This window comes from Heteronotia binoei, chromosome 15 (assembly GCF_032191835.1).
Source record: "Heteronotia binoei isolate CCM8104 ecotype False Entrance Well chromosome 15, APGP_CSIRO_Hbin_v1, whole genome shotgun sequence".
Classification (NCBI taxonomy): domain Eukaryota; kingdom Metazoa; phylum Chordata; class Lepidosauria; order Squamata; family Gekkonidae; genus Heteronotia; species Heteronotia binoei.
Genome location: NC_083237.1, coordinates 45,583,998 through 45,604,387, shown reverse-complemented (window position 1 = coordinate 45,604,387; position 20,390 = coordinate 45,583,998). Strand labels below are relative to the sequence as shown.

At 45.0% G+C, this 20,390-nt stretch overlaps 1 protein-coding gene across 3 annotated transcripts in view; it reads left to right on the top strand.

Moving 5' to 3' along the window:
- PLXDC1 (plexin domain containing 1) overlaps positions 1-20,390 on the top strand; it is a 95,214-nt gene that overhangs the window by 22,448 nt on the left and 52,376 nt on the right. For 2 of the 3 annotated variants that reach the window (XM_060256408.1, XM_060256406.1), the window contains exon 2: positions 7,873-8,039. In XM_060256408.1, the coding sequence (XP_060112391.1) occupies positions 7,873-8,039 (167 nt within the window). The remainder of the gene's footprint in view (positions 1-7,872; positions 8,040-20,390) is intronic. The other variant, XM_060256407.1, reaches the window with a different exon arrangement.

Here is a 20,390-nt window from a genome sequence, read left to right as displayed (position 1 = left end):
TTCTGTTACTTCAGAACTTGTTGGAATTTATTAAATGGATATGAGACTTTGGAACTATGTGAATGCATATGAGTAGGACATGAACTCTGTAGACTTTTAATATACTTGGGAATGAAATATTGATACATTAATATTGGTTATAAATATTTATTGAAATTGTACATCATAATGGCTGTTAGTTATTAATTCACGGTGTTTCTTCTGTTCCATCCTATTTCCGTGAATCTCTTTTTTGGCTGAACCTCCAGGAGGGGCCTGGAGATCTTCTGGAATTACAGCAGAGTTCCAAATAACAGAGCTGGGTTATCCTAAGAAAAGGTTGCTTTGGGGGGGGGTGGACGTTTAACTTACATGGAATATTCCTAGTGGGCCTCTGCCCTGAAAGTCCCTGGCAGGGCTTTTTTGTACCAGGAACTCATTTGCATATTAGGCTACACCCCACTGATGTAGCCAATCCTCCAAGAGCTTACAGTAGGCCCTGTAAGAAGAAGACTGCAGATTTATACCCTGCCCTTCTCTCTGAATCAGAGACTCAGGGCGGTTTACAATCTTCTTTATCTTCTCCCCCCACAACAGACACCCTGTGAAGTGGGTGAGGCTGGGAGAGCTCTCACAGCAGCTGCCCTTTCAAGGAGAACCTCTGTCAGAGCTATGGCTGACCCAAGGCCATTCCAGCAGGTGCAAGTGGAGGAGTGGGGAATCAAACCTGGTTCTCCCAGATAAGAGTTTGCACACTTAGCCATTACACCAAACTGGCTCTCTGTAAGCTCTTGAGGATTGGCTGCATCGGGGGGGGGGGGGGGGTAGCCTAATATGCAAAGAAGTTCTTGCTACAAAAAAAAGCCCTGGTCACTGGAAGGGTTGCCAACAGGCCTGGAGAAAAATGTCTGGGCCCATTAAGCAGAGGTTTAATGTGTAGGAATGGGGAGCTGAAGCATCCTTTGGTAAGCAGCATTCCATCAAGCCTTTATTAAAAGGGAAGGGCATTTTTTCTCCCTCCAGGCAGCTGGAAGCCATAGCTACTGGCGGCAAAGACCATGCAGAGCATACCCCAGTCAATGCTGCTAGCCCCTCCGGGACAATTTGGCTGAGGTCCTTTGCAGCCATGGAGGTGAGGGCCAGCTCATCAGTTTCCTTGTCCCACAAACTGGCAGCCGTATGGAAGGAGACAATGCTCACTGTTGGTGGTGATGATCTGAGCGCGCCAAAAATGCTGGTTCATGGCACTGCAGCAGCCTCTCGGCTTGGCGTGCTCCAGGGCTATTTTGACTTCCCCGTCTACCCCTGGTGGTCTCCCACTAATGGTTTTCTCACTATTGTTCATGACGTGTGTTCCACGCCTTTTCTTCCCCAGTGAAAAGGCCAGATGAGAGCCAGAACACATGATATGGCTATGGGGGTGGATCCGACCAGCTTTTTTTGGCTGATGAAAATGGGAGGAAGAGTCCCCTCTGACCACCCAAAAAGTGGAGGCTGGCAATCATAGCACTAACAAATACAAAAACATTGTGTTGTATGAGGGCTGTATTTGTTTCCTTCATTTATACCCTGCCTTTCTCCCCAGTGCAGGCCCAAAGCAATGCACATCGTTCTCCTTGCGTCCATCTTATCCCCACAACAAGCCTTGTGAGGTAGGCTAGGTTGAGGTTGTGTTCCTGGTCCAAGGCCACCCAGAAGAAAAAGAAAAGTTGGTTTTTATACCCTGCTTTTCTCTACCTGAAGAAGTCTCGAAGCGGCTTACAAGCACCTTCTCTTTCCCTTTCTCTCCCCACAACAGGCACTTTGTGAGGTAGGCGGGGCTGAGAGAGTTCTGAGAGAACTGTGACTGGCCCAAGGTCACCCAGCAGACTTCACGTGGAGGAGTAGTGGGGAATCAAACCCGGATCTCCTGATTAGAGTCCACCGCTCTTAACCACTATACCATGCTGGAGTCTGCTGCTTCTAACTGCTACATCACCCAGCAAGCTTCCATTGACAGAGAGAGAATTCAAACCTGGGCCTCCCAATGCCTAGTCTGGCACTAAACACTGCAGCTCACTTGTTGTAGTAAAGAGGAATACTGGACAAGACTGAGTGAAATAAAAATCTGGCTGGATCCAACCCGCAGAGTTTAGCGCTGTGCTCCCTAAGCATCTTGTGGACATGGCAGAATGAATCTTCCTTCATATCCTCTCCTCTGGGGGACAGAAGAAGGCCAGGAATGAAGATGAAGAAAAAGAGTAGATTTATGCCCCACCTTTCTCTACCTTAAGAAGTCTCAAAATGGCTTACAGTCATCTTCTGTTCCTCTTCCCACAACAGGTACCTTGTGAGGTAGGTGGGTCTGAGAGCGCTGGCCCAAAGTCACCCAGGTGGCTTCATTGAGAGGAGAATCAAACGCCAGCTCTCCAGATTAGAGTTCACTGCTCTTAACCACTATGCCACACTGGCTGGTTGTTTGTTCTCCAAGGAATGGTTGATTTGATTTAGAACTACCTCCATCTGCTAATAGATAAATATGTGTGGCCTGGCCGCCTTGCCTAATGGTGTGCAGAGGACAGATAAAGGTGCAAGCACCAGTCATTTCCGACTCTGGGGTGACGTTGCTTTCACAACATTTTCATGGCAGACTTTTTACAGAGTGGTTTGCCATTGCCTTCCCCAGTCATTTACACTTCCCCCCCAGCAAGCTGGGTACTCATTTTACCGACCTAGGAAGGATGGAAGCCTGAGTCAACCTGGAGCCGGCTTCCTGAACCAGCTTCCGCTGGGATCGAACTCAGGTCGTGAGCAGAGGGCTCCGACTGCAGTACTGCAGCTTACCACTCTGCACCGTGGGGCTCCTAAAGGACAGATACCTAGCCAGTTATCATTGAGGTGTGGAGAACAGCTGCAAGGGAGAACTGTGGTTCAGTGGCAGAGCATCTGCTTCGCATGCAGAAGGTCCCAGGTTCAATCACCGGCATCTCCAGTTAAAGGACCAGGAAGTGGGTGATGTGAAAGACCTCTGTCTGAGACCCTGGAAAGCCTTGATCAGGCTGAGTAGACAATATTGACCCAGATGATCTGATTCCGTATAATGCAACCTCACATATTCATGTGCAAAGATCCATCTGCACTTGCTCATTGGTCAGATTGCCTGCATTGTTGTTTTGTGCCAAGGAAAAGGCTCTGGCACTGAAAACAAACTCATATTTAGTGCTGTTTATGTACATTTCATGTCAATAGAAAACTATGAAAAATTTTGTGCCAAGATCCACATCTGGTAAATTATTATTTTGTTATGAATCATCTGTATGTTGCATTTTAGTATACAGGGCACTATAATTATCGTTTGCATAATGGACTGGATCCAACTAGCTTTTCCACTGGTGAGAAAGTGAGAAGGGGTGTCTTTTTTTTGTATTTTTGTATTTTATATCTGCGTGTTATGTGTGTGTGTGTGTATCCGGAAGTCACGACAACCTCTGGGGACCTGAAGGATATTCAGGGAGGTGGCTGAGTAAAGCCTGCCCTGCCTCCTGACTCCTGGTGTTCCAAGGAGGTCTCCCTTCCAAGTACTTGCCAGAGTGAATCCTGCTTAGCTTCCAAGATCTGATGAGGTCGGGCTTGCCTGGGATATCCGGGTGAGGGCAAGAAGGGCTGTCTTTTGACCATCAAAAAGGCTTTGCTGGAGATCATGAGCCCTACCTGGATAAAATATGGGATGAGAGGTATAGTAAAAAGAGGAATTTAGTGGAGATGAGGAGAGAGAGAGAGACTGGATTGATCCCAATGTGTTTAACTTGCAAAAGCATTTATAAAATTCTGAAATACATGGTCTATCAAGATCAGTCTTGTCTACTCAGATTGGCAGTGACTTTCCAGGAATTTAAGGCTAAGAGAGGTCTTTCGTAATATAACCTAGTGTGGAAAGTGCCATCTAGTCACAGCTGACTTATGGCGACTCTGTACTGTTTTGGAGGCAAGAGATGTTGGAACTGGTTTGCTATTGCCTGCCTCTGCATCACGACCCTGGTATTTCTTGGAGGTCTCCCATCCAAATACTAGCCAGAGCTGACCCTCCACCTCTGCTTAGTTCCAAAAAGTGAAGTGATCAGGCTAGCCTGGGCTATCCAGGTCAAAGTATCACCTACTACATGCTCCTTTAAACCGGAAATGCCAGGGATTGAACCTGGGACCTTCAGCATGCCAAGCAGTTGCTTGTTCTACCACTGAGCCACAGCTTGTCCCCCCTACCAGAGCACAGAACCCCTTCTTGATTGTAGGCCATAATCATTGTCTGAGGTTATTGTGTTATAGATGGGCAATGGAGACTGAGACAGAATTGCCCAAAGCACTGCAAAGAGGCAGAGATAAAGCCATGTCTCCAGCTGACTCAGCTCTATATATACAACAACTGCATGTAGAACTTCTGTTTGTGAGCCAAGAGGGACACTAGAGGAAAACTGCTGAAATCAGTCAATGGTACCCTGGCAACCTATGTTAGTTTTGAACTTGGGCTTCATTTCTAATCTGAATATAGTGCTTGGGACCATAGTTCCAGTGGCAAAAGCTTCTGTCCCAGAAGTAAGCATGTAGAAATCCTTGTCCATTCCTGTGTACATACAATCCACTGCTGCATTCGAAGATCTTTGGGCTGGGCTACAATGCTAATGTAAGAAGGAGACCAGAATCTCTGTAATTTGCTTTATGCTCAGTGAAATATCAAAAAACAAAGCATCTGTCCTTTCTGGAGTGGGTGTTGAGGATGATGTTCCTCCACAAATCCAGTGTAGATGCCATTAGCTAGGGGTTTGGAAATACCTGGGGATTTTGGGGGTGGAGCCTGAGGATGGCGGGATTTGGGGAGAGGAGGTACTTGAATGGAGTACAATGCCATAGAATCCACATTCCAAAGTGGCCATTTTCTCCAGGGGAACTGATCTCTTGCCTGGGAGATCAGATGTAATACTGGGGGGGATCTCCAGCCACCACCCGGAGGTGGCAATTTTACCAAGAGATCCACTGAGTGAGGTTGAATAAAAAATAGATAGCTGGGAATAAATTAACGAACACCAATCCAAATTCATAAATCCTAATAAATATTTCTGTTATCAACATTCCATCAAATAAGTCATCTCATAAAGTGTATACAGTCCACAAAAGGCAAATCCCACAATCTTTGAATATCACCATCTCTTCACAGCCTCTTAAAGTGCACTAATCTCTCCATCTGCTCTGATGAGCCAGAAGAAAGTCCTTAATGACTGAATAAAGTGCTTGTTGAAATGCTGCTTGTAGCTTCATTCATTTCAAATATTCCTTGGCATGGATTAATAAAGTCATTTATATAAAATAATTAATCATTAAGGACCAGCACAAGCACTTATTCAGAGACTGTGGGATTTGCCTTTTGTGGACGGTGTGCACTTTGTGAGATTATTTACTTATTTGATGGAAAATTGATAACAGAAATAATTACTGGAATTTATTAATTTGGATTGGTGCTAGTCTATCTATTCACGGCCATCTATTTTTGATTCTACCACCTGGACGTTGGCAACCTAAGTCATTAGCCTGGGAGCATTCAATTCAGGTCTGGACTAGCAGGAAGGAACACACTAGCGGTTTCAGGATTTCACCACCACCCCCTCCAGACCTTTGCATCCCCAAAGCAAGAAGACCACTTCATAGTTTGAGAACCACTATACTATGGCTTTGCGTCACTAGAGGATTTCTACATGTGCTAGACCCCATGCACAAAAAAATTCACAATAGCCCTTTGCGCTGTTAAATGTAGCATATCCAGAGCCATTTTTTCCACTTTCACTAGCTGTAGTGCAAGCAGGTTTTGGTCACTATAAGATGTGAAGAAGAAAGTGTTAGGTCTTCTGCAAGACTTTGTGCAAGTGGAACTGCACTAATTCACATTTAGATTTCTGCTTGCACACCTCTGGATCCAAGTCAACGGTTTCTTTCCATGTGTATACATATGTGTTGCCATTTAAGTGTGAAGCAACTCTTGACTTTCCACAGGGTTACAGTCTCACAATCCTTAAAAAAAATTTGATGATTCACTATTATAGGTTGTAGACAATCCTTAGATTGTAATGTTGTTTTCCCCCCTGAACAGTGTAATAACACTTGCCATATAATCAACCCAAAATCCCAGGAATGTGTAAGGAAAACAGATTAATAGGGAGAGTCATGGGTTAAATTTCCACAGTATTTAATAGAAATTCACAGGTTTTTCCCCTCCACAATTGGTTTTTTTTCCCTTCCCTTTTCTTCCACATTCCTTTCAAGTTGTCCATCTTCAGGTTGCATTCCTAAATACACTTACTTGGGAGACATTTTGATCAAACTCGGTGGGTTGGATCTAGTTGGCATTTATACTGATGAGAAAAGGAGGATGGGTTTCTTTTGGCCATCCAAAAAAAGCTATTCTGGGGACCTTAAGATCTGCATGGACATTGAATGGGGGCTGTAATAAGGAAGGGAACTGGGTAAGACAGGGTGAAAAAGTAGGCTGCATCCAAGCGGATAGAATTTACTTTTCTCATTAAGCTCAGTAGGACTTACTTTTGAGCAAACACTTTTGAGAATTGTGCTGCATGTTAGTTTCAGCCTCATGATGTGAACCCAAATTTATATCATCCGCTTAAGAATGGCATTGCTAAATCCTCTTCTGGTATTTGTCGTCTCCTTCATGCTTGTACTTTTGCCAAGATCAGCAAAAGAAGCAATTAAGTTTGAACTCCCAGGAGGTAACAGAGGACCAAGCTATGTGTGATGTTAGGGTCCCATGATTAGACATCCAAACATCTTACATGGCCCAAAATAGCAGCTGATGGAAGACCAAAGTCTGGGATTAGGACCATGGGAAAGGGAAGCTTTAAGTCTTCCTTCCTGGATGGTTTCCCTGGTTGCTTAAAGGAAAAAAGACAGGTGCTTTTATTGTACCTGGTGTTTTTTTTTTCTCCAGTGGGGCTTAAAGCCCTAGCAGAAGAAAGAGACAGGTGCCTTTATTATCCCTGTCTTTTTCCGATGGGGCTCTAAACAGCATGAATGAGAGTCCATTCTAGCCCAGAAGGAAAGTCAGCTCTCTTTTTCCTACACCTACAGCCCTGATTCAATTTCCCCCCACCAACGGCTGTTTTTGAATAAGAGGGTGTTTCAACTATACAACAGAGTCACGTATATTTGGCCCTTAGATTAAACATTACTAAGAACTTCCTACCTGCTGCAAAAGCAATTCAGCGCCTGGAACAAACTGCACTGTATGAGTGCAGAATCTTCTTCCTTGGAAGTTCTGAAGGAAATCAGGTTTTCTGTGCTCACTAAAATCTGCAACAAATTGTATAGCAGACATCTCAAATTCCTCTCTAGCCAAAGGAATACAGCTCAGTTCCACTTCCTTAGATATATTTACTTATCCCCATATACAGCCAGTGAACTACAGTGGGTAGAATCAGGGCTTTTTTTGATCAGGAACGCACAGGAAGGCAGTTCCAGCTGGCTTGGCATCAGGGTGTGTGGCCTAATATGCAAATGGATTTATAGAAAAAGCCCTATGTGAAACAATGGTGATGTCATGGGATGTGGCCTAACATGCAAATAAGTTCCTGCTGGGTGTTTTCTACAAAAAAAAGCCCTGGATAGAATACTGGGCCATGAATGATTCAAATCTCCATTCCTCCATGAAATTCACTAGATAATCAAAGGCCTGTTGCTCTCTCAGCGTAGCCTACCTCACAGGGTTGTTGTGAGCCTAAAATGGAGAGGAAAGAACCATGTACCCAGCCCTAAATTCCTTGCAGCAAGGGTGAGGAAAAGATAGCAAAAGATTGTCTTGAAGGGGAGTTTCCTTCTGGACAAAAGAAATATTTCTCATTTTTACTTCTCACCCAGCAGGTTGGACCCAAGACCGTGTATCAGTGACGGGCGCAAAACCTCAGTCCTGGGAGCGAAGGACACGGGAGGCCTCAGCAAAAGACAAGAAGCCACAGATCATCCATGATTTTGTTGGGGGAAGTCTAGCCATTGATACTCTGGCAGACAACGAGACTCAGATTGTGGTGAGTGTCACGCAAGAGACAGTATACAATCTAGAACGTTTAGGAAGGACGGAACAGCTTCTGGCTCAAGTGGATGATCTGGACCTAGGGTTGCCAATCCCCAGGTGGGGCAGGAAAACAGCACTAAAGCATCCACGATAAACCAGCCTCAAGAATAATTAATTTCTATTCATATGCAAAACACAGAAACCGTGTGCAATAAATATTACAAAGGTGCAATGGTATCACATCCAAGTCCCATTAGTTCAAATTTATGACGAGAGTTCTTGTTTTTGTAAAAAGGGGTCGGAATGTGATAAGATAAGCCGTGAAAACAGTTCAGCGCTCCAATTCTTCTCTAGACGGAACTGGTGTAGACGATCATAATGACAGCAAGGCACACTGACGCAACAGGGATGTTCATATGGCCCTGTTTCACACGTGGCTTCTACAAGCTTCAGTATCTTTTACAATATTATACATGGCAACAGCTCAATCCTTTCTGCAGAATAACAACGTTGTAATATTTATTGCACAAGGTTTCTATGTTTTGCATATGAATAGAAATTAATTATTCTTGAAGCTGGTTTATCGTGGATGCTTTAGTACTTTTTTCCTGCTCCATTTTCCACGTTACTCATTTGGGTTGCTCCAATCCCCTGGTGGGGGCAGGGGATCCCACAGTTTGGAGGCCCTCCCCCCGCTTCAGGGTCATCAGAAAGTGGGGGAGGGGAGGGAAATGTCTGCTGGGCACTCCATTATTCCCTATGGAGACCGATTCCCATGGGGTATAATGGAGAATTGATCTGTGGGTATCTGGGGCTCTGGGGGTGGGGTTGTTCTTTGAGGTAGAGGCACCAATTTTGTAGCATAGCATCCAAAGCCTCTCCTCAAACATACTCCCAAGTTTCAAAAAGATTGGACTAGGGGGTTCAATTCTGTGATGTCAACATATCACACCCACTTCTTTCTCCAAGTCCCACCCCCCAAAGTTCCCAGGATTTCCAGATACAAGCCTGGAAACCTTATCAGCAGGACCCAGAGTGGACCCAGACAGGACATAAGGAACCTTTAGTTTGTGGCCTGTTATGCATGGGCTTTTCCCCTCACTTGCACCTTTGCATGCATGCAGGTTTTCTTTGTCATTCTGCATTGATTTTCCTCCCTTCAGCACTCTATTTGCTTTTCAAGTTGTTGTATCGCCAGGTTTTTTGACAGTGCTTTTGTGCCGATTTCCTTGTTTCACGTCCAAGCCAAAAGTAATTCAGAAGTGATTCTGCTGGATTTCCCCCCTGCCCTTTTGCCACTCCTTGAAAGTCACTCCTTCACCCACTTCGAAGTCATTCTGCCTGCTCTGTGCCTTCCACTCCCCTTCCCCCTTTATCGGTGTACAAGTTCCATTTCCCCCTCATTTTTACATATAATTTTTTTTTTACAAATGGCACGAGTCTAGCAATATATTGCTAGTCTCTGGTTGCTGAATAAGAAAATTAATTAAAACAGCAAGGGGAAAGTTTAAAAGAAGCTGCACGAGATTTAGTTCCCTGCTGGTATTGACTTGAAAGGGGGATCAGAGAGGAAGAAAACAGCAGCATAAAGGGAGGGGGGTCCTCGGTGCGGAATTAAGTCGACATGAGATGTAAAAAGGGGGAGACACTGGGATGGGAAACCTAAAGCTTTGAAATCATTTTCCTCTTTAATGCTTTAATGAACAAAGTTTGAGAGGGGAACCATTTTGGCGGTCTCCAGAAGCCTAACATTAGAATGGTGGCTGAGCCCATGGACCTTCTGCAAACCGCCAAACTTAAGAATCGCTTGGAATCGATCCATTTGGAGCAGGGGTCCCCAACCCCTGGCCACCTCCCCCCCCCCCACGTGGCACCTCCTCCACCCTCTGTTTTTACAATTTTAAGGCCAGGAAGGGACAGTGAAGCACTGCCTTCCCCGGCTCTTTAAAGGCCGACACCCCCCCCCCCCCCCGACCAGCTGATCGGTGGGGAAAACCTCCACAGCAGCAGTGGGCGACCCACTGAACAAGCGGCGCTGCCCTTGCCTCCTCTCCACTTCCTTCCTGGATGTGGGAAGGAAGTGGAGAGGAGGCAAGGGCGGTGCCACTTCTTCAGCGGGTTGCCTGCTGCTTCTGAGGATGTTTCCCCTGCCAATCAGCAGGGTGTGTGTGTCAGCCTTTAAAAAGCCAGGGAAGGCTCTTTCACCACCCCTTCCCTGGCCTTAAAATCGTAAAAATGGAGAGTGGAGGAAGCACCATGGGGGGGGGGGGGGTGGAGCAGCAAGGCTGCATGGCTGTGGGGCACGGGGCCAAATTCGTTGCCCCCACCCTGCTGACCCAGGGGCCATGGTGATTGGGCCGGCCCTGGTGCTGGTCCCTGGTGCTGCACAGATTGGGGACCACTGATCTGGAGAACAGAGTGCAATCCACACAGAAGAGGCTGTTAAAAATAAAACCTGCCAAGATCACAACCAGTGTGCAGGGTAAAATTAGAGAATCCCAAAGATAAAAACCACACAAATTTCCAAGAAGGGACAGGAAATTAGCATCACTATGCAGCTGCACCAGAGCATTGGTGAAAAACTGAAAAAGCTCTCCAGAGTTTCTGCCAGGGGACTCCTCCCGCATACAAATTGCAGCCCTGTGCAAAGTGTGGTAGAGTTGCAGCCAACCTTGCACGAGTGTGCACACATTGCCAATGATCATAGCTTGCACTGCCAGTGTCAGTGGGTTCTCCCATGGCATTCTGTATCCTTAACATATCCGCCCGTATTATGAGATTGTGTGACTCCCATTTTTCACTGTGGCTAATAACACAGCAGAGAATCCCGTAGTGCTCTACAAGATGGAAAATAGGGCTTCTCAGCTGCTTGTCAGTTTCAAAAAAAAAGTCTGATCAGTTTCAACATAGGGTTCCCTTCCTCCTTTGCCTGTCTTCCTTTCTGTTCCCTTTCATTCAACACACTAAAATGCATGTGTAAAAACCTGAATCATGAGGATTTAAATAGAAGGCACTTGCTGGACACTCCTGCACAGCTGCAATAGGGCAAATGTGTAATTTTTTTACAAAAAACCCAAAACTTTTGAATGCCACCCCTAACACATCTCAAGTAACGTTCCACCCTGATTTAGAAGAGTGCATGTTTAAAATTGTAGCTACAGAATAAATACACTGGAGGATAAAGAACTGTATGTAAGTCAAGCACAGAATCTAAAGTCAAGATTAAAGGTTTGCTGCTCTGAAAATCTGCAGTAAGATTTGTGTGTGTAATAGGCCTGTGCATGACTCCAAATGAATGTTCTTTTTATATTTCATTTTGTACCATCTTATTGTGACCCTTGCTGTCTTGGTAGTGATCTTATTTTTTTAGCATTCACAGGCGGCCTTCTCCCAGGACTGAAATTTAGGGTTTTAATGTGCCCAGTGACTGTGGGCAACGTAATTTGCCTAAAGTCTACAAGATGTCTATGATGCAAAATAGCAGGACTGGATTAACAATTAGGCCAGTAGGCACTGGCCTATGGGCCCCCATGCCTTTAGGGGCCCCGGGCTGACTTTCCCCCCTGTTTGCAGCCCTCCTAGCCTGCGCGTGCAACCAGCAACTTAGCCCGTCTTTGCCTCCCTCTGCTTCTCCCTTGCAGCTTTGTCAAAGGGGCTTCTGAGAAGATGCCTGCAGGCTGCAGTGGGGGCTGTAGGCAGTGGGGCGGGCACTCTGACTCTGAGATAATTTGCAAAGCACTCCCCCCCCCCCCGAGATTTCACCTGCCTGGGGGCCTCCACAGGGTTTAATCCAGCACTGCAAAATAGCATGATTTTTGTCCAGACTCGTTCCTAGAAAGTTTGCCCCTCTTTAACATTCTACTAAAAGTTGAAGAAAACAGAAGGCTTATAGGAGTGTGCTTGATTATAGGGAAGAATTCTACAATTTGAGCAGATCAATGGCCCATTGTTCATGTGCTCTGGAATCAAAGTGTGAGTCACGTCTAAGATGAAAGGGGAACGAATTTTAATGAATCCAAATCAATACAGGGGGAAATGTGCCGCACACTTTAATGGTGTGACAGCAGCTGCTGTCGCTGAAAAGTTTTGATGCTCCAGCTGTGGGCTGAAATTGCAGAATTTTAGAGGCCAACTTGAGACTTGCTTACTTCATTGCAAGGCATTGCTGCTTGACTGGGAAAGAGCTGGGATCCTAAGCCCACACAGCTGGAAAGTACCACTCCTAGACCCAGCATGCAGTTGTGGATTGGCAGAGAGACCACAGTTGCCAACTTTGCACCAGCTCTGTAGTTTTCAATGGCAGCTCAATCTGCAGGAATGACATCACATCCAAGTCTTGCCCTGGAAGCCATATAATTGTATGGTGCCCCAGTCTGTGCCCCACCCCCAAATCTCATTTGCTAGTAGATCGGGGTGGCCAAACTTGCTTAAGATAAAAGCCACATAGAATAAACATCAGCTGTTTGAGAGCCGCAAAACAGGAAAGAAGGAAGGAAAAACAGATGGGGAGGGAAGAAAGAGGTGGAAAGAAAGTCACTTTAACATTAAATGCCTTCTCCAAACCACCAGCTGACTGGGCTGGGGGCCCTTTGAGAGCCACACAATATGTGTGAAAGAGCCACATGTGGCTCCTGAGCCACAGTTTGGCCACCCCTGCTGTAGATCATGTTGCTGAAAAAGGTATAGTAACACAGGCCAGTTGATACATCAAACACCCACAATATGATCATCCCATCACGACAAGGTGGGGCATGGCAACCTCCTAGAATTATACATTATCTCCAGACTACATGTATCAATTCACCTGGATTAAATGGCTGCTTTGGCGGTGGACTCTATGGCTTTATACCCCACTGAGGCCCCTCCCCTCCTCAAACCCCACCCATCCGAGGATCTCCTCCCTCCAGGAATTTTCCAGCCTGGAGTTAGCAAACCTATGTGCACACAGATTGGCTCAAGGTCCCTGGCCTCTTGTCAGACATACCACAATCGCACATGAGTTGCAAGTTCTCCTCAATCATTGGGTGTGTGGTAAGGATCATGGCCATTGTGTGGATGGAGAAGGACCTTCAGCCTTCCTCCCTGTGCCATTTTCCCAAGCTGAAATTATCCCTGGGATATATGTGAGTTTCCCTGTCAGGACTGATAGCTCCCTCCAGCACTGTTTCAGGCTGAGAAAATGACAGTGTGATGGAACCTAAAGCCCCTTCTCCACATATACCGTGGTCCTGATCTGATTCCATAGGGCACCAAAAATGTAGGAACTGAGGAGAACCAACAAGTCATACGTGATGATATGTGGTTGGGTACCTAACTTGTGTACTTCATAATAATGTGCAAGTTCTGCATAATTCTGTATGTATCTTATATCGTATCTCCAAAAATTTGCTGGTTTCGCCCCCCCTTAAAAACTGCCATGAACAGATTCCGTGGCTCTCTTGGGTTGTTTCCATGCCTAAATGCTTATAAGAATTAAGAGGTCTTTCCTAATGCTTCTACAAAATCTCCTTCCCTATGGTTTAAACTGACTAGAAGTAGAAAAGAAGAGAGAATTTAGTGTTGTTGGCAGTGACACCCCAAGAGGCCTTGGCTGAGGCACATGTTGCTGGTTCCTAGCAGAACTGAACATGGGCCTTTCTGAGGCATCAGGAGAGCCAGAATGCCAAAGTGGGCACAGCCGACTGAAATGAGGCTGCCTTCAAAAACTCCTCAAGGGGTTGGGCTTCCAGGTCCTCCCTGGCCACAGCGGGGATGGGGAAGTATAGCCAGATCCTGATTGGGAAACTCCTGCAAATTTGGGGATGGAGCTTGGGGAGGATAGGGACCCCAGTGGGCTATAATGCCACTGAGTTTACTCTCCAAAGCATCCATTTTCTTCAGGGAAACTGATCTCTGTTGTCTGCAGATGAGCTGTAATTCAGGGAATCCCACCTAGAGGCTGGCATCCCTAACAGTGCTGTTTTTGAGGAGGCAGGGAGGAGTAGCCAGAACCAGGGCCTGCCAACTGACACAGGCCAGATCCGCCACAGTTATCTATAATATTATTATATGTGTTTTATATTTTCTTCTCTTTCTACTGTGTAATTTTATCTAGATTTTTGTTAAATTTTCTGTTTCCATTTTAACTGGAGCTTAACTTGAATGCCTGTGTAGTTGATAATGTTCTTGTCAGTTGGATCTGATCGTAATAAAATTGAACTGGTCTAAACAGCATCCCCTGTCTCTGGAGTTTGCTGGAGGACTCAGATTAAGTAAGAATTTAGAGGGGAAGGGGGGGGGGGGGAAACAGAGTGGAAAACAAATTCCATCAAGTACCAAATGGAGACTATAAAGCTTTATTTCCTTCTTGCAGAACACGCTTGTTTCGAGATTACTTTTTCCTTCCCCTTTCTCCTTTGCCTGTTTTCTTTCTCTCCTCTTAATTTCTGCTGTAACCAAATCAAGGTGGCAGATTGGGACATAACAGTGATCCAGGGATGAGGTAATGCTGAAGGGCGAGAGAGCAGCCAAGTCCACCCATCTCTGGCATTTGCTGTGTTAATTTATTTCACTCTCCCCCCCCCTTTTATTTTATTGAGAACACATTGGAAGCTGCTAGCCTGTCTCTTTGCAAATGAGAAAATGGGACAGCCGGAGTGATGGCTTTGCTGCTGGCCTTTTCGCAACTTGCCATTGCCTCTGGGTTTACCTCCAGCAAGAAATCTCAGTCCTGAACGTGTAGCTGGACTTATCCCAGAATTCTGTGTGAGCTAAATCTCCCAGGTCTTAGGCCAAAATCTGTTGTTTTTTTCATTGGCGGTGCTCAGCTTTGAATAGACTGAGTCCTGTTAAAGGAAAAGAGTGCTTCTGAGCCTAAAAGGTAGTTGCATGAAGTCCCCAAACAGTCGGGAAGGAGGGGCAATGCCAGTCATCGAGCTGACATGTACACCCCACCCAACATCTGCATGAGACAGGGAATGTTATCAAAGTCTGGATACCACTCAAGTCTGCAGGCTGTAGGGCCAGAGAGAAGAAAGATCCGGAAGACCAGCCTGCTTATTTTATTGATCGTTCATAGGGACCTAAAGTGGCTTGTTGCATTATTTTCTTCTCCTCTATCATCCCAACAACCACCCTGTGAGGTATGTTATGTTGAAAAACTGTGATGGGCCCAAAGTCACCTGAGGACTGGCAAGTGGCAAGCTGAGGACTGGCAAGTGTCACCTGAAGACTGGCAAGCGGCAAGCTCTCATGTTCCCTGAAGAGCCAGAAAACTCCTCTGCCATCCTGCAAATTTGGGTGTCAGGGCAAGCCTTCCAAGTTGCTTATAAACTCCAGTCTCTTTTCATTTATGAATTAAGTATTGTGGAACCACAGGTCCAAGGAAGCAATTGTTCTGGCTAACAATAGAAGAGGAATTCATTTTTTTTTCTTCAATGAACTCGTCTCTCAGCCTTGTTGACAAATCCTTTGTGGAAAAAGATCACCGGGTCAGCACCTCCAGCTTAGCGCATTTGTCCTTAAACATTAGTGGGGCAAATCCTGAATTAACACCCTTTTGAACAAAACTGGAATCTTGGCTCATCACCATGGTAAAAGAGACAGACAGCCCCTAAAGCCCTGTATTGGAGGCCAGATCCTGCCTTCGACATTGCTGTGAAATCCACCCGGTTTTGATGGCGTTCCAAGAATTAAAATTTGGCTAGCGTGGAACTTGAATTGTGCCAGGTCCTTTGGTTTGTTTTCAAAGTCAAAAAGGTCTCCGCTGTTTACTCTAGAACAGACTTACACCCTGCTAAACCCCATTGATTTCAACGGAAGGTGTAATTCGGTTTAGGATTGTTTGTAGGTGACCTGAAGTCACAAAAAGCCCAATGTAGAAAAAAAATAATATGTGACTGATTGGAAACTCAATTAGAAGACCGGAGAGAGAATTCCAGAGGGGACAGCAAATTTTGTTGCTGCAAGAGCAACAAAGTAACAATTTAAGTGACGACTTAAAGATGAACAGATTTATTGCTGCATATAGGAGCCAAAACATCTGCCAAAGCAGACTCTGGCTTGCAAAGCTTTACACTACAATGAATTTATTTTCTTTATTCCGTATATCTGTGTGCCATTTTCTCTGTTTTGCTGCTGGACTCTGTTATTATTGGAGGGAATAAATAGAGAAAAAATTATTTTCCTACAAAGTTTTTTTTAAAAAACCCTCTTGGATCCAGCTGCTGAAATTTATAAGCAGCAAGTGAGCTGTAGAAAATAAAACATAACAGAGACCTTCTAAAAATTTAAGTGTAATTAACCCGTGAAATTCAATTCCATAGAAAGCCGAGACAGGCTGCAAGCATCAACAGGTTTAACAAGGATTAAATAAATACTTGGAGGAGAGGTTTGCCAGCAGCGAATAGTTACGACAGCCAGAAGCCTCAGTTTGGGGATGAGATATCTCTGTTTGCTACATGCTGGAGAACTGACAGACAAGTTCTTGTTCACTGTCCTCAGGGCGTTTGAACAGACAAGGTTAGAAGACGGATGGATGCTGAGCTACTGTTTGGTGTAGTGGTTAAATGTGTGGACTCTTATCTGGGAGAACTGAGTTTGATTTCCCCACTCCTCCACATGCACCTGCTGATGTGATCTTGAGTCAGTCATAAGTTCTCGCAGAGCTGTTCCTCTCAAGAATAGTTTCTGTCAGAGCTCCCACCTGCCTCACAAGGTGTCTGTTGTGGGGAGGAGAAGGGAAAGGTGATTGTAAGCCACTCTGAGACTCCTTCGGGTAGGGAAGAACGGGGTATCAATCCAATCTCCACCTTGTCCTCCTCCTCTATGAGCCTGTATGGTGATGTTCAGCTGGGGACTGAGGCATCAACCACTTATTTATGTCTCACTTCTAGGGTTGCCAGCTCCGGGTTGGGAAATACTTGGAGATTTTGAAGGTGGAGTCTTTGGAGGGCAGGGATTGGGGAGGGGAGGGGCTTCAGTGAGGTATAACCTCCACCTTCCAAAGCAGCCATTTTCACCAAGTGAACTGATCGAGAGTTTTCTCCAGGGCTAGTGCTACATGAAGTGTTTCGCGATGTTGTGATGAGTGGGATATGTCTCTTTGACAAAGGTTCATTCAGAAACAATAATATAGGCGGCTTTACTGTCAGAGGCTGTTGACAACCCACTTTTCTAAGAAGTTTCAAAATGATGAAGCATTGCGTATGGCAATATTTGAAAAAGAAAGAAAGAATGGACTGCACATGGAATATTCCTGGCCCTGGCACTTTAATTTACCCGCGGATGCAGGCGAATGGCCTATAAGCGTATGAAGTCAATAATTGACACGATGAATAAAAAATAATTTTAAAACTTTATTCTTCGCATGTTGGATTTTGAAATCTGTGATGTTTTGTACTTTGCTAAATGCGAAAAAGTGTTTTCGAATAACTAACATTTATAAATTCATCTTTAATATTGTTTGTCAATTTTCCACAGGTTTTTTTGGTGTTTATATAAATTGATCTGTACTGTGGTACTCTAGGTTTTGCTACCCCCTCGAGATTGGCAACCCTACAGCACTTCCTTTCATCCATAGGATTTAAGACTATGTCCATACGATGCCCAAAAGTTTTTGCCCCATCCCTGGACACTAATCTGATCCAGACAAGCATTGTTTTGGCAAGGTTGTTATTATCACATGCTTTCCATCCATGTCCTAAGACCTGCTATTGCATGACAGCTCTTGTCTGGTGCGTGGAATCTCCCAGGGAGAAAGGACATGAGGCAAGAGTGGGGGATCTGTTAATTCTGCATCTTCGTGCCTTTACATGTAAGGGAAGGAATGTATGAATACAGTTGAAAGGGCCGATTTTGCACGATATGGAGTACACAGCCTGGTCTTGGCATCCCCACTCTGTGTAACAGTCGGATATGAGTTATGCCTTCTTCTCACTTCCAGTGTGCAAGGTGCTTAGTCTGGATGAGGACCATGATCACATGGAGAAGGGGCTTCATCCTTCCCCAAAAAAAATATTCTGGGGGGTGCTTTTGACCTATTGGTGAAACCTCTATGTATTCTGGGAAACCTGGGTTTTCCCAGTGGTCCCCTGAGCACCCCTCAGGACCATATCAAGTTGCAGAAAGACTGCTGAAGCTCCTTCACCACATGTCTTGAGGTCCTGATCCAGGTCAGGCACTGTGATTTCAAGAATTTGGGTGAACCCACAGCTCACAGCTGACAATAGCACAGGATGGAGACCTCAGACCCAAACTGTGGATACCGTAATGTGTGAACTGAATTTTCCAGCAATGCAGTCTGAAGATATATAATATAAACAGAAAGAAGAAGAAGACTGCAGATTTATGCCCTGCCCTTCTCTCTGAATCAGAGACTCAGAGCGTCTTACAATCTCCTATATCAGGGGTGGTCAACAGTAGCTCTCCAGATGTTTTTTGCCTACAACTCCCATCAGCCCCAGCCATTGGCCATGCTGGCTGGGACTGATGGGAATTGTAGGCAAAAAACATCTGGAGAGCTACCATTGGCCACCCCTGTCCTATATCTTCTCCCCCCACAACAGACACAACAGACACCCTGTGGGGCTAAAAGGGCTTTCACAGCAGCTGCCCTTTCAAAGACAACTTCTGTGATAGCTATGGCTAACCCAAGACCATTCCAGCAGTAAGTGGAGAAGTGGGGAATCAAACCCGGTTCTCCCAGATAAGAGTCCACACACTTAACCACTACACCAAACTGGCTCTTTAAAGAAACCATTAAAAGTCCAATGCATAAGGAAAAGACCCAGATAGGTTCTCCATTCTCCTTTCCCCCTACAAAATAATCAGAATCTTTTAATTAGAAATCCCCCGCCTATCTTATTTCAGGCACTGAAACAGATTTGCTGTAATGAGGAAGGGGGAAACTCCTGTCGTATTAAATGATTCTTCATTAGCAGAATTTCCGTCCTATTCCCCAGCACCACCTTGCAAGCCTAAAAAGTGTTCTCTTTGGGATGTATAACTAGTTCAATTGAGTAGAAGTGATTTTCTCTTTCTCTGTCTATCCCCCAGCCAACTAAGAAGGCACAGCAGAACAGCAACTGCACTGATAGGTCAAGGCTTGGTTCTACAGCATAGCTGGCTCTATAATGCAATGAGGTCAGCGGTAGCCTCAGGCAGTAGGTTTGGGGAGGGCATAGCAACCTCTGCCATCGCTATTGCCTTTCCTTACTCTACTGCTGCACTTCCTCTCCCTCAAGCAGCTAGTGCTCCTTATCCATAGTTACAACAGGGAACCTTCATATCCAGAGGCAGTAAACTTCTGAATACCAGTGCTGAGGACATGCTATGTCTGGGGCAGTTGTTGTCTTGGTGCTTGGGGAGACACAGTGGGAGGGCTTCTAGAATTCTGGCCCCACTGGTGAACTTCCTGATGACACCTGGGTTTTAGCCACTGTGTGATACAGAGTGTTAGACTGGATGGGCCATTGGCCTGATCCAAGATGGCTTCCCTTGTGTTTTTGTGAGGCAATATCAGGAAAAGGCCTTGGACTCTATGCCTTGTCTATTGGCCCTTCCTTGTTGATTTGATCTGGGAGATTTCTGTGCAGCATCTGCAAGGAACCTGCTAGTTGGATTCTGTGCAGAAGAGGTTGCCATCAATTCTGATTCAGTGGGAATCTTCTCCTGTTCTTTTCTCCTCATTCTCTAGATGTCTTTAAAGACCACATTACTCTTGTGTGACATGGGGAATGGAGAAGCTCCACTACAAATAGGCTTGTTGCCTATCTGTGAAGATGTTTGGGGAATCAAGCAGTAAAGAGTGAGCTGTCCTGAGGGTTACAGGTCTCCAGGTGGGTTGCAAACAAAAAAAGAAGATGTGTTCTTTGAAAATTAATCACAACACTTAAAGAAGTCTTTCAAATTTACTAATCTTATTTATAAAGTGAAAGTTACTTAGAGAACTAAACCACTCTTTCAACAGAGCAAACAAAAATATTTATATGAACAAACCAACAATAAAGAATTCAGTATAAGGTAGACTGCTAATGCCACTGTAAGAAATTGACTTACTGCATGTAAAATACTTCTGAGCATTGGTTCCAGATTATCGAAGTATATTGATCAGAGGAAGTTATTAATCGAAACACAAAATTTTACCTGGGAATCATGTTATCAATAGTACTTATCTTCAATATCTGAATCCATTCTACAGAACATTCATAGCATCATTGAATATCCTATCTATTTTTGCAAGGAAAAGTCTGCGTGTCAACAAAAAAACTACTTTTGAGTAGTGCATCCTTATGGACTCTTATGTGGTGAACTTTTCTACCTTATACTGAATTCTTCACTGTTGGTTTGTTCATATAAATATTTTTGTCTGTGAATGATTTTGCTC